We start from the raw sequence: 15082 nt of genomic DNA, 5'->3' as shown, positions 1-15082 counted from the left end.
TGGTTACTGTGTACCGCACAGAAGTTCGTCATTGCTGTTAATAGGAGTATATCGCATTACAGTGACTACAACTGCATGCATGTGGAATTATGGACCTGATAGAAATTCTTACAATTCCCCTGAGGCATCTTCAGTGCAATCCCAGCTAAGTGTGTCCTGCCCCCAGGAGCTCCCCAGCTCCCATTGTCCTTCCTTTTCTCTCTCCATCCCAGGCATCAATGGGGAAAATAAGCTCCACTCTCCTGGAATTGGCAGCTCCCTGTTCCAGCTTGTTTTCTTCCCCTCGGCTTCCCATGACACAAGGAGCCCAATTCAAGGCAATCCTAGCCTCTAATCCTAATCCCTTGTCATTAGACTCTCAAAAGGTTCTTGACCTGTACTGCCGAGGAGTCTTAAGCAGCACCCAGAGGACAGGTGCAGTTGGGCCCAGGCTGGATGAGAAAACCCATACCAGCACAGATACCAGTCTGTACCATGGACTGCTAAAGTCTTCTGCAAACAGTGGGCTGGTATTTCCAAGAAGCAATTTTTTATCCAGCAGAAGGAAAACAAATCCCTTCTTGCTACTTTCTGGACTCATAGCTGTGAGTGTTTACGCAGGTAAGGAGCATCTGTGTACTCAAGTAAGTGGTTCTGCAGAAGTATCCAGGACAAGGCTTTACAATAAACCATATCCCCACGCTACACTTTACACTTCAGTTATCTAACGGCTTGCTCTGATATATGATAACCTTTTATCAAGCTTCTCAGATGCTTCATGTGTGCTTACACTGGTGAGATATTACTGCTCAGCTAGGAAACGTTTTTAAAGAAACATCCATGAAAAGATTCAATCTTGTTCCATCACATGATTATTTTACTTACCCCTGTCTTTTCATCAAAGATTTTGATTCCCCCAAAGGAGACCGTCAAGAAGATTTTTTGTTTATGTTCTCCTTTCGAACGAGCCGCAGCAACAATTCCCTATTGAAACAAAGAACAGTTTGGCTGGTTTCATTACTCTTCTAGGTGCCACGGCAAAGCACAAAGATTTGCTTGTGCGCGATTCACCATTTTTCTAGGAAAACTTCAGGGCTTTCCAGGAACAGTCCCTCTCTTACTTCTGGCCTCCTCTCCTTTTTCAAGGTACCACATCTCTTTATGCTACCCAGACAGCATTTCAAATGTGCTCCCACTTCCAACCCCTGCACAAGCTAATCCTCCATGAAATTTGTTTTCATGGAAGTTGAAGGTCATTTCTAGCACACTTTTCCCAGCTATAAGATGTTTTGTTTTCTTTTTTTAAAAAGAAAAAAGACCAACAAGCAGTGGAGGAAAAAAAACGTCAACAACTTCAGCTTACTTCATAGGCATATTTATCTGGAATAAGCAAATTGAGGTTTTTATAGAAGAAAAATATTATTCTCAAAATCAAACTACACCTCGGCTGTAAAAAACTGGTATTGAGGGTTTGTTTTTTTTTCATGATCTCAGATTTTGACTTTGTAAGTGAACTTGCTGATATGCATCTCCTGTATTATTCTGCCACAGCGTAACTATAACAGTAACTCCTATTTCCACTTTCTCAGGAGCCTGCCCTGACCAATAACACTGTACTAAGATCAAATGTAATCAATTGCACTAGTAAATAAATGAAAATATTTAGCCTTTATCCTGTGCTCTGCGATTTCAACATGTTTTAAGAACGACTAACTTAAGTTTTAAGACCTTCATGAGGTCATTGTTCCCATTACACAGACATGAAAATTAAACAAAGAAAATTGAGTCATTTGTCAAAAGTCACCCCAAAACTTTATAGCTGGCCTTAAAAATGATATTGTAGGACACGAGGTTTCCAGAGCCTGTAACTTCATGCTGTGCTGCCTTACATACAAACATGAATTTCTAACGTTCCCTTCCCTTAATAGTTTTAGTCATCTCCCAGTGCTGTTCAGATCAATCTCGCCACTACGCGAACAAGTTATCAGGCATCTGGGAGATATGGAAATGGTAATCCATGGAGGAGAGGGACAAAAAGGCTTGTGCAGTAGAACAGTGACAACTCTCCCAAATTGCTTCTAGGAACTATGAAACGATGAGAAATATCTAGTATACAATTAAAACAGATAGGCATATTGTGGCAGATGTGACATATCAACAGTGTACCTTTTAGAATAGATTAGTTTTTGCTTGCCATAAAACGTTCATAACTGATCTGTAAATTATCTACCAGATCTTGCTTTTAGACTGTTGAACCATGAGATTCATGTCACCCTTTGCTGTTTCTTCATGAATAACTTATTCCTCCCGGTTCCTCGGGACTGGAACCCTGCTGGTTGGTAGTGTAAAAGATACCATTGAATGATTTCTCCTCCTGAAAAAATCAGTAATGGAAAATCCATCAGCTCTCTTGGCAGAGTGCTGGGGAGAGGATTGGAAGGAAAAAAACAGGAAAAAACTGCAGAGGGTTTACTCTTAGACCTAGCTTGTAACCCTACAATGCAGATGAGAAGCCAACAGCCAACACTGCACTCAAGGAAAAGACAACCCATCCTTTCTTCTCAATGACTCCAGCTCTTCCACATGTCCCAGGGTGAGGTAAAGGATGCTTCCTACAGAGAGCTCTTATGCTCTTTGAGGGTTGTAAGAAAAGACTGAGCCAGACAGAGATGTCTATCAGGCTCCAGAAAGTCCACCCTCCTATCCCACTAGTGCTTTCAGACTCTGTCTACTCTCTAAGTTTGCAGTCTGCTCAAAATCTGCCTTTGTCACTGCTCCATTTCTTCCCCAAAACTCTGAGGACTCTCCTTTATGGTCTCATGCTCTGCCCTCTCAGTACACTGCCTCTTAATTTTGTAACCCATTAATCCTGCTATTACAGGTGCAAGACATTCTGCTCCCTGTGAGGACACCAGTTCCCCCCTATATCTGGCTACCTACACCCCACACTGTCACTCACCCCTTCTTGCTTGTCCTGACAGGAGGTAACAGCCAAAGGCAGGACTGTAGTTGATGAGCATTGTCATATAAAATGTTCTGATATACCATTTTTCTTCATAGTGGTTTACCTCCCCTTTTGCATAATAAAATTATTCAATTTGCAGATGTGTTGTTTATAATTTGTGGACAAATTGCAGTGGTGTCAATCATGAATAACTACTGAACTCAGAGATAATGTATTAAAATTAAACTGGGATAAGCAATACCAGCCAGGAGTTCATGTAAAATTGACTGATTTCAATACATAATTAACCAGAGTGAGACTCAGTGTCATGCAAGGAGAATGAGTAGAAGTTCAGTCCGAAATTTGCTCCCTTTACTCCATAATATTAAACATTAAAAATTTCACTGCACCTTGAGCTTCATCATGGAGTCTTGACATAACTTGTCTCCTCGTGCGGCAGAAACCTCATCTATCCCAATCAGTTTTGCTTTGTATCGGACACCGTCACCTTTAAACCTCTTTATTAAAGTGGCTTCACTGCGATCCTGACCTGAAAAGACATAAGGGAAACAAGGAAATTTATATGAGTGCAAAAGAAAATAAATGAATAAATACTGACAATTAAGTGGAAATTATATCTAACTCCTACCTTAACACCTAAATGTGCAAACATTTCAACAAAATTAGAAAAAAGGTACTAGTTCAATAAAACCTTTTGTCCTTGTTACCTGAAATTAATTCACAGTGGAATTATTGCCATACAAAATCTTTTGCGTGAAATTTGCACACAAATTAGGTTTACAGAAATAAGAGATAAGCCTGAATCAGACCTCATGGATCTGAAAACTTCTGATCTGTATGGGCTGTTTTAATCCCAATATACTTGAGATTTCTTCATTTTGCAGACAAAACTGTAATAGAAACATGCTACCATTTCCTCATATACCAACTTATCTAACCATATCAGCAATATTTATGCTATTAACATTGGACTGATGGAAAAACAAATGATGTTATTTGCCTATAGAATATTGCTGCTCTAAAACCCCCACAAGAAATACTGTCTCCTTGTTCTATTCTTTCTGCTTATAGACATATACAGAAACAACATAACCAGCAAAGCCAGCTCTCACAGGCGCACCCTGAGAAGCTTAAAAGAAGGCACAAGATGTTTCTCAGTAAAAAAACAACCAGGGGGTAAGATAGCACAGTACTGGTAAGGTCAATTGTGCTGGTTTTGGCTGGGATAGAGTTAACTTTCTTCATAGTAGCTACCATGGGCTACATTTCGGATTTGTGCTGAAAACAGTGTTGATAACACAGGGATGTTTTACTTACTGCTGAGCAGGGCTTACATAGAATCAAGGTCTTTTCTGCTTCTCACCGCACCCCATCAGTGAGGAGGCTGGGGGGGGATACAAGGAATTGGGAGGGGACACAGCCGGGCAGCTGACCCCAATGACCCAAGGGATATCCCATACCACACGATGTCATGCTCAGCGTATAAACCAGGGGAAAAATTTGGCCAGGAGCCACTGCTTGGGAACAGGCTGGGCATCAGTCGGTTGGTGGTGAGCAATTGTTTTTCATCTGCATCACTTGTCTTTCTGGGGTTTTATTTCTCTTTCTTTGTTATTTTCCTTTTTATTGCAATTTATTATTATTTTGTTTGGCTTTGTTTCTTTTCAATGATTAAACTGTTCTTATCTCAACTCACGAGTTTTCTCACTTTTACCCTTCCAATTCTCCTCTCTCTCATCCTGCCTGGGATGGAGTAAGCGAGTGGCTCTGCGGGACTCAGTTGCCAGCTGGAGTCACACCACGATACCAATGCACATAAATTACAAGGCTCAGACTAGCCTGAACCACACGACGATGACACTACAGCAATCCATGAAAGGGACATCTTTGTCAGGTAGACTTTTCCCCTCCGAGTATCTGCAGAAGAGTTTCTACTGTGTCTTAGCTGGAAGAAATATGTTAGTTAGGGAATCAGTTTTCCTAAAATTGATTAAAGATATATTTTGCAGCTGTCTGTGGAATTTCTTGCTAGGATCTCAAAAAAACCCAGCAGTGAACTGTAAATAATTGCAACCAAACACGTAAACAACATCCACAGCACAAAGAAGCAAGCAAAATGTGAGATCTTAAAGAATTTGAAGTTTCTTGGACCCAGAAAACTTGCCTAAACATGGACTGACGTTGCTAAAATTTATACTATTACCACTAGAAGCTCTAGTCACAGATTTTGCCCCATCCTTGTAGGTATTGTAAAAAATGAACAAAGTGCTAGAGTCTGCTATAAATGAACTGCAAGTAAAAATCTAGTCTTAGATGCCTACATTAGAGAATTTTGGCCCAAATTTTCTCCAAAGCTCATTCTTATTTGAAAGGTCATATTTAAACAGCGAAAAATCAATAAAATCTGCTTCTGTGTAGCTGGTTTTTGATAAGCAGAAGTACGGAAGCTCTGGGGAAAAAACCTATTTTGTTTTTCATTTCTATTAAAAGCACTTTTATCAGCACTCAACACTTGGGTCAATTTTGCTAGTGTTACACACTCATCAAGTGGATGAATAAACTAGGTTCAAAACTATGGAACTGAAATTTTTATAATACCATTATGAGAAAAATTAGAAGCATATATGACCAATGAAGAATAACTCCAAATGAAGATACTCCTTTGGTTCTCCTTCCCCCAGAGTACAGCACAGTCCATGCTGTGAACTAATGATGGACTAATTGTATGTCAAAAATTAGAGCTATTTTAAGCATATTGAGATCTTTGAGCGTGTTTAAGCACACAAATACTATTTGTTTTAATGACAAATATCAGCTCAGAGCAATGTTTTAATGTCTCACTAATAGCCCCTTAAAAATAAGGCAGCTGTGATAGTTCAGCGGTCACCCAACTGTTTCCCTTGATTTGTTTTCACTCTTGCTCCCTCTAAAGAATTAAATAAGGTTGAAACTTCATGGTCTTACATTACATTTTATTTAAAAAAATTAAAAAACTAATGAGACACAAATGATAAATCAGAAACTCGAAGTAGTGCCAATATGATTCCCCAGGGAAATGCCAAGGCAGATGTTGGCACCATCAGCTAAAAACAATAAAAAAACATTTTCCACTTTCAGCCTCCAGAGTGGGGCAAGGAGGGAGAACATCTGGAGACACAACAAAGTACAACGATACCAGTGGACTTTTCCATATGTCTTTTATACTTGCAAAGATATCCTGTTGATTTGCAGTAAATAAAATCCAATTCCAACAGCTTTCTTGCCAACAATTTTCAACCTTACATCTTCATTACAGCCAAAGGCAGCTGTTAGCTAATAGCATGAGCATGTGTTTCTTGGGTCTGAGTCATGATAGCGACCTTGCATTCATCAGTTATTTGATCATTTATACTTATTCCAACCTCTGATCTCTTTCGCTGCACATAACTAAATCCTTGATATTCATAGCCCATTCAAACACCTATGTCTGCTTACGCACAAGTCCCGTGTCAATTATGACCCAGATTAAGCAGGATAAAATGCTTTTGGGATAAATGACTGGGAAAAATCATCAACCTGAAAATGATGCAGATGTTTTAAACTGCAGTGGAAACTGCAAATTACTAGAGACTACAAATTCACCCGTAAACCCCTAGAGCATATGTCCTATGAAAAAGCATAGAGAATGCACACACACACTGCCCTATATTACAAAGGAGTCATCTGCAACAGTCACCACTTCTCAGCATATATCCGGATCTCTCCTGATCTATGCTCATACGGTATTTCCAAATTTTGGCGCGGTAATCAGCACTGAAAAACTTTCTACCTGCTTGGAAAATTACCATGTGACAAACACTGTCAGTACAGTCGATTTTATAGCGCTCATGAGATGTGAGATTTACGCGGGGTGATACTTCATTTGCACACTGGACACTTATAAGGTAGATAGTCCAGATTCTCATAAATATCTCATCATTAAAACAAAAAAGTTTTGTTTTTTTTTTTAATGACAGTTCTTGAGCAAGGCTGTTTCTGTGTTTGAAACTGCATAAATAAGAGATGCCTGAATTACGAGGCTGTAATTCTTGTTAAGCTTCGGAGGAGGATGAGCGGTAACATTAAACCACTAAACCAGAGAGCTGTGCCTGGGCCAGAAAAGCACTCAGGAAAGTGGTGTCTTTTTCCATGTAAGAAGCGGAGTCAATCTTTTCTTCTTCGCAGCTCCTGCCTTCGTCAGCAGAGACCTGCTGTTGCGCTCGGCTCCCCAGACACCCCTGCCACTGCACTTGCTCGGTCCCAGCCTGCAGGAAGGAGAATTATCCTGGATGTGGGGCTGCACTCACCGCCGGAGCTCGCTTTTATCCAAAAAAAGAGAAGCCGCATCATCAGGCTTTCCACTCTCAGCTTGCCTTCCTCAAACTACAAATAACATCTCAAGGGTAGGAAGGGGGACATTCACAAACCAACTAAGAAGATTTTATGGAAGGCTGAAGCTTGAGGTCTCAGATCATTACTAGACCATAATCTACACCAAAACTGGAAGCATGTGTTTAATGACAACCGCTTCTTTCCACAATACATTTCTTGAGATCTCATTTTAGGATTTCTTGACTAGAGAACACCACAGCTGCCAAAGCCACACTGCATGAGCGGCTGATGCCCATTCCCATTATCTACTGTACCCTGCACAGGTAGGGATCTGCCCACTGTTCTTCTTCAGAGGACCAGCACCGCTACATCATTCTAAAATGATCCTAAACTAAATATTTGTATTAAAACTTTCTAAATTTCAAGACAAATGGGTATTTTCCAATGGTTTGCTCTAAAATGTTTTCATAAATTGCTTTTCATAAGCAAAGAAATATCCCAAGCATTTGTTTGCAACTCAACACAAGCACTTTACCATCTAAAATGGAGTAAGATTATCAACAAAACTAAAAACGATTTGATTCTCATGCCCCAAACTGAGAAAAAATGCAAAAGCTAAAAACCCACTAACAACAACATCACATAAATTCAGTTTAGAAAGGTGATTACTTTTAATTAGAAAATGTGCCGCTGTTGACACATTTCTTTAAATGTTTTGTTTGCAGCATACAGGTTTACAATCCTCATAGGCCCTTAAAATGTAAATGTAAGAGTAATTATTTTATCTACTTCTATAGATGTCACCATTCACCTTTGAGCGGTATGTGTTCCAGCTGGACCCGCTGCTCCTGTGTGAGTAGGAAAACATGACCTTTGCTGCCGAGTTGTAACATTGCACTTGGACTTCCACAGTCTTTTAAGAGAACAATAAATCCCCAGAGGTGGGTGATGCAATGCGCTTCTAAGCTTGCATCTAAAGTAGAGAGGCTTATCATCATGATCAGTGGTAAGGTACTTTATCCATCTCACTAAAGCTACTGTAGAAGTAATAAACAAGGTTTTTAACACAGTCAATCATTTTCATTTGAGGCAATACACTTTAATTAAACTAAGATTTCCTCAAGCAAGCTAGAGGCAGACCTGAACCCAAAACCCCAAGTACTCAATCCAAGTACCTCAAGCACACTCAATGCCAAGACGTGACAGGTAAACAGGCCAAGAGGAACATAATCTATTGTGGAAGATCCGGGTCAGAGCAGCCCAAGTTGCGTACTGGAGGTGGGCGCTCCCCAGGTCGTACCCAGCAGCAGCAGTCACTGGAACTGCTTGGGGAGATGCTCCCAGGGCATTACCATCCGTGCAGCACACCACCTGCCATTCAACCCTGACTTTGACATCAAGAGGGAGAGCTGTGTTTGCATTAGGTTATCGGGCTCCACGTAATGCTCTTAATTTTGCAGACTGCAGCTCACTCAAGGTTTTCTTCCCATGCACTGTGTATTTTGGTGAGTGTTTCAAGAAGCCTTATCCTCACTCTTGGTACAAGTCAAAGACTACACTTGATTTCGGCTCTTAGTCCAACAGAACACCAAGCTAACATTTTATTAATACGCTAACATTTAGAGCAAACATTGTTCATTCTCCCAGGGGATCTGTAAGTGAGTGCATTTCATAAATAGAAAAAGAAAATAAACCAAAGCATCGCTGCAATAAGCACACTGTTGCTTTTTCTGTATGTTCTTGTAACACACTACGCATTCTTCACAGCACCCGCTAATCTAAACCAATAGCCCTGGAAATGGCTATATCCTTTATTTAAATGTGTGAAGCCCTCAGGGCATAATCTGAATGTCTTGATTTTATGACTGTAAAATATATAATGATATTATCACCAAAGTCAATAACATGCTCCTGGCAATCAATTCGCTGAAGAACGACACAGCATTGTCTTTTTTTTTTTTTTCCTTTTCTAACTAATAAACTGTCAAAGTCGTATCCATCACACATTCAAATTATAAACCTGAAATAACACCTCCTTATATCTCGCAGGGCTGAAAAACAATCACATACGCACTTATAAACAGCCTACATCTTCATGGGGACAATTAGCATTTTTATAGCACCAACACAGTGGAAAATACAAAACACTGCGGAGCAGAATGACCTCTAAGCCACTGCGCACACTGAAGACTACTAAATAAATTGCTAAGTGAAATATATTTCCCATTAGCTCTGCATATATATGCCCCTATGTCCATATACATATGCAGCCACAATTTTATGTATTTGCACATATGCATACACACATGGTGCACAGCTTTATTTGGTATCAATTATCTGAAGAAAATTCACCGTAATTTTAATCAACTACAGATTTCCCTAGGGAAAAAAAAAGTACATAAGCAGGTGTAAAAGAAGAAACACTCATACATAATTACATGTACCTTTCAGTACAGCAGCAACTAAATAGAAATTTATGAAGGAATCAGGAAAAGCTCAGATTATTCTCCTTCATGGCACACCTTTCTCAATGGCTTCACAGAATCGCAAGTCCAATACAGAGGGCTCAAAACTATCCGTCACATAAAGGGATGGATCTTGATACCAAGATCGCAGCTCCTTGGGAACGCAATTCTTTCTTCATAGGCATAAAAAAAGTTCAGTGCAGCATGCTTATTTGGGATTTTAAAACTAAAAAAGACCCACAAATTCTCAGATCCTCCTGCTATCTGTTAATCTAAACTTTGAACTTTTCTGCTAGAGGTAGAAAGCTTGGAGTTGTCAGGTCGTGTATTTGTCACTGCCTTTGGGAGCACGACGGCCCAAAACCACTGTGCTGTACCTAGAGATCTGACACAGAGAAATAAAACCTTTTTGCTTTTTAACATAACATTTTAGAAAAGAAAACACATCATACTATCAGTACATGTGCACACAATTTAACTTCTGGTGTTAATCACTAGCATTCTCTTCTTCTAACAGTATTTCTCAACTGAGTTTCTTGCAATTAGCCATTTATAACTTTTTTTAAAAAGAGAGTTACTTAAGGGTTTAATTTCAAGATCTATGATTCATCTCATGTGACCAGAGTACACTCGCAGCAAGATCTGCTCACAACATCAATCACAGCCGTCTTTTAAATGAGAATGTACTTCAGATTTCACACTTTATTTCATTGATAAAGGCTAGTTCCTAGCAACTGAAAAAACCTACTGATGTCGTGAAATGCAATTTGTTCACGGGGGTGAATTACAACCTTAAAAAGCATGGTAAAATTTTATAGGGAGTAAGTACCTCTTTTCTATATAGGACCCTATACAAAAACCTTGTTTACAGTACGAGAGTACAACTTGAATGCAAACTTCTCCTTTCATCATCTGATAGGGAAACTCCTAAAAAGTCTGCCAGATATGTTCTGGAGTGCTTTTAGCTTACCCAGCCACAGAGAGCTTGCTGTAGGGTCAACAAGTGAACCCTGCTGGAGTCTACTATATTGACACAGTGATATTGCCAAGGTACAAGTATATAAAACCTCAGCAAACTATCTTTCAAACCTCCTCCTGTCAAGAACCTACCTCTTCCTAGGAGCTTCCCTTGCCCAAGAGTGCCATCAGGAAGCACGTGAGCTTCCTAGCACGAAGAACCTGAGGGAGAACCTCCCTCCCATCCCGGTGGTCCTTCAGTTCTCTTGGTCCTTCTGCTCAGAAAAAGGCAAAATGTCCTTTTTTGACAGCAATGCAAACATTTGTCTTGAATGCAAAGACCAAGAATATTTCTATGGAAAATGATAAACCATTTAAAGAGCAGACACAGAAACCACTTTGAAGGTTCAATGTACTTCTATTACGGTTAAATTCAAAACCATTACCTACAATTTTAAACAGAGATAAGGGCTCTCCAGGAAAACTCAATCATCATTCAGACTAGCATCTCAGCAGTACTTCCCAATTGTTCAGCACTGCTATTCACAGTAACCTCCGACTGAGAGATTTTATGGCTTCTGGCATTATTAGCCTGTGAATTACTGTACTCGAAGACACCTACACATCCCCACTCTTAGAACCAAGTTTCCTATTTAAGTAAATAAGATGTTCCCATATTATTTGCTGTCTTTGATCAGAGCTTTATGAGCAGAGATGTCATTCACAAGGTGACAGCAATTGCACTTGCCAAGTTTTTATCTTAACAGTTTGTACTCTACACAAGCTAATACAAAACAAGATGTACATTTTACAGTCTCCAAAGCAAAACGATTGTGTGGACTAGATTAAATTATTTCTTTATAGTATGAAGAAGTATGTGTGAGTATGTCAAGAGAAGAACTCAATTATTTACCGAGAAGGCCTCAGTATAAAATAATGTTTGATTAAAATTTTGGACAAATCTCAGTGATGGAGAGTCTCAGGCGAGCACAGGGGAGATGGCAGTGATTGAGCACATACACTCCACGGTCAGATGACAAAGGACTCATTTTAGTTTTAGCCAGAAGGCTCACTGATCAATTCTATTTTCTCAGATGGTCTTTGAGATGACACATTTGAGATAGGCACATCCTCAGACACAGAAATGACCAAAAGCTGAACGTAATTAAACTTCCTTTCAGCCTCTGTACCATGCAAGTCTTCACAGATTTTTGAAAGCCATTTTGTAAGGTGCCTTTTACAGGCTGGATGTAGAAGCAGCTAAAATCCCATATTCTACACTGATTTAAATTGAAATGAGATACTGCAATAAAACTTTGGTTTGGGGTACTAGCCTTGTTCAGCAAGCCCCAGGGAATGACCAAAAGCAAAACAGGGAAAACTTGGTGGTCCTTTTTCTGCTGTTAGAGATTAAGAATAAAAACGATGTTTTCTAGACAACTAGAGGGGAAGGGAGAGGACAGATATCTGTGGATTCTCCTCTTTGACAGAAGATAGCAAATTTTATTCACCTGATGTTTCAGAGCTGGGGTAAATGTCTAAATCAAGCAGATGTCCAAAATGTCAACTAAATAAAGCCCTTGGGAAAACAGGGTCATCAACCACTTCACTCCTTACCCGCTTGCCTGGATGTCAGTATGAAATTGGTTGCTTCTGAGACAAAATCAACTAAGAAAATGTAATTGATTTTACAGTGATCCTTAACTGGCATTAATATGTGCACTGCATTTGGACAGGGCATGGTAAAAGCCCAGCGACTTTGAAAACCGAGGAACCTGTTATAGCTGTATTAATAGGCCCAAGCAAAACAGCCCTAATGGCGCAGCCAGTAGATACCAGCTACTGCCAAAAATCTCCACAAAGGACTTCCAAAGCAGCACGGAGAGGCCAGTCCAAATGGTGCTGTTAAATTATCCCAGAATGTGTAATTTCCCAATAAATCTGAACATGTTGGGGAACAGGAAGGTAAATTAGAACTGCCTTTCCTTCCAAGCTCCACCATAGCACTGAGAAACACCTTAAAGCAGCTGAAAAAACAGCCAACACTAGCAAAACTGATCATCTAAAGATGAGCGTCTAAATCATTATTTTGGTATGTGAACATGAAACAAGATTTGCAGAGCTGCTGAACTCCTCTGACTCTCTTTAATTCTTCAAGAACTAAAAGTGCTTAGAACTCATGAAAAAAAATTCAAGACATTTTTGTGTCTACCTATATCTGGCTTTAAGTATGTAGTTTTCAGGAACAATTTTAAATAGACTTTAACTAATCCAGGACACAGACATGCATGCACTTATATGCGGTGCCCCAAAGTCATGTTGAGACACACAAATTCACAATTTACACTTCAAAGTCTACAAATATATTCTGTTGGTGAGGGTATCAAAGAGTTTAATTTTTGTTATGTATAAAGAAAGAGAAAGGGTGGAGAATCAGTTCACTTCGTACAAATACCAAACTCTTGTGCTGCCCTAAGATAAATGTTAATTCTCCAGGACTATAAAAAGAGCAAGTTAAGAAAAGGTTATGCTCTGCTGATTAGCATTCCTGAATTTCTCACATGTTCAATAAGAGAAAAAACTTTCCATTCAAGATAACTAATTACCGATGCTAAAGTCCCCAAAGAAAAGAGCAACGGCCCATAACAGCTAAAGCAGGAGGACAAAGCCATTCATTGATTTACACTTTACCCTCTCTTGTCAACGCTGTGGTCTCCTACTGCATCAGTGCTGCGTGCACGCACAGAAATGAGACTGTGCATCACACTGGATGAAATCATGGTCATGTGCCAGGGCAACCGTTCTCCTTGAGCCATCCCCTTTGTCAATGTTGAACTTTATTTTGTTGAAGACTCATGCCAGTGCTCGTTAAAACAGTTACAAAATGATGCGGTAGATCACAACAGGCTGTCAACATTTGCATACTGCAGAGTCTGGTGGTTGTGCTTCTATTCCTTGACTGGTTTGGGTCACCATTGCAAATAAAGTCTCACCTAAATGATAGGACTTGGTCTTCTGGGGACAAGAAGGTGAACATCAGTCTGCAATGAAGCATAAAAGCTCTCCCACTTGGCCTCCTCTAAAGTTCCTTCACCCCACCTCCCACTTCACTTAACCCCAATTAACACTTAAGCCCTGACACCACTGAGCACAGACTCCAGCAGAAAAACTGCATCACGCACCATGCTGTGACAGCAACTACGTCACTGATGAGACAGCACAGCTGCAGAACCACCCTGCACCTTTCTTCCTATGGAATTAGTAGTACTGACAATTATGTCTGGATTTATTAGTCGTTCTGATGATACCGATATAAAATGCAGTTCTGGAACATGCAAACCTCTAAGTTTCTGGCTTAAAACGCTGGTTCCAAGGCTGTGGCATCAGAGGCAGACCACGGCCTCAGCAGGGAATTATGTACCCACCTTACAAAGCCTATTCTCACACAGAAAAAGAAAAAGAATGAAAATGACATGTTAAAAACTCACAGTAAATAGATTTGTAGAAATTATCCTACGATCACGTTAATTCAATAAGAAAAGCAGCTGCTATTTATTTTCCACGGGCAAACAGAAATACCAGTATTCACCACATGGCAGTCAGCAAAAAAAAAAAAACAAACCACTGTTTCCCTGCTGAAATTGTTCGCATTTTGTTATCCAATGTTTCAGGAAGAAAATTATTTTCACTTTGGCCTCCCACTGCCTCTGCAACATCAGAGAATGTCTCTCCCTGTTGGAAAAACAATAGGAGGCAAAGAGGAAAGCAGCTTTTTTCCTGAGACTTTGGGCTAAAAAACGCCATCAATTTCAAAATTACAACAGTGGCAAAGTGCTTCTTTCAATCTGGTCCTTTCATTTTTGCTTCCTGCTGCCGTTCCTATTGTCAAAGTGGCAGCAGGAGGCAGAAATGAAAAGACTACCGCCGGCAATCACCTTGGGCAAAGCGTTAATAAGAAGTGAAACACCCCTGTGCCATAACGAATTCCAGTGGTAAGAAACTGGAGTTTGCGCATCTCTCGCGCGTAGTGCCACGGAGCATCAGCCCATCAGGATAACTCTCCTGTTTCTGGAATTACATTGATCAGGCATCAAGGAGCCAAAGCGTTTGGCCTGGTACTGAGGAAACTAAGAATGAAACAGAATATTGTTAGAAAGTGATAAAATACAACAAAAGCAAACTGACAAAACCCACCAGATAACTCTACCACAAGCAAGAGGAAAGGAAACTACTCAACTGGGAAAAGCTGGGGCGATTTTTCAAGACATTGGGTAAATGGGTTGAGCTTTAAGGGCATAAGGACCCAACTGCTCGCCAAGCTAACCTAGAATGTTTGAATCTGAAGAGCCTGTTGGTATGTGCAGGG

The 15082-nt window shown here is 40.0% G+C and overlaps 1 protein-coding gene across 2 annotated transcripts in view; it reads right to left on the bottom strand.

Annotated features, from left to right (window-relative positions):
- Nucleotides 1-15082, bottom strand: part of DAB1 (Dab, reelin signal transducer, homolog 1 (Drosophila)) — a 110135-nt gene that overhangs the window by 50495 nt on the left and 44558 nt on the right. For both annotated transcript variants that reach the window (XM_009698948.1, XM_009698949.1), the window contains exons 2-3: nucleotides 3334-3473; nucleotides 865-963 (exon numbers count right to left, since the gene is read on the bottom strand). In XM_009698948.1, the coding sequence (XP_009697250.1) occupies nucleotides 865-963; nucleotides 3334-3473 (239 nt within the window). The remainder of the gene's footprint in view (nucleotides 1-864; nucleotides 964-3333; nucleotides 3474-15082) is intronic.

This window comes from Cariama cristata, unplaced genomic scaffold, assembly GCF_000690535.1.
Source record: "Cariama cristata isolate BGI_N322 unplaced genomic scaffold, ASM69053v1 scaffold864, whole genome shotgun sequence".
Lineage (NCBI taxonomy): Eukaryota > Metazoa > Chordata > Aves > Cariamiformes > Cariamidae > Cariama > Cariama cristata.
Note: the sequence above shows the minus strand (reverse complement) of the source record. Positions and strands in the feature narration are given on the sequence as shown.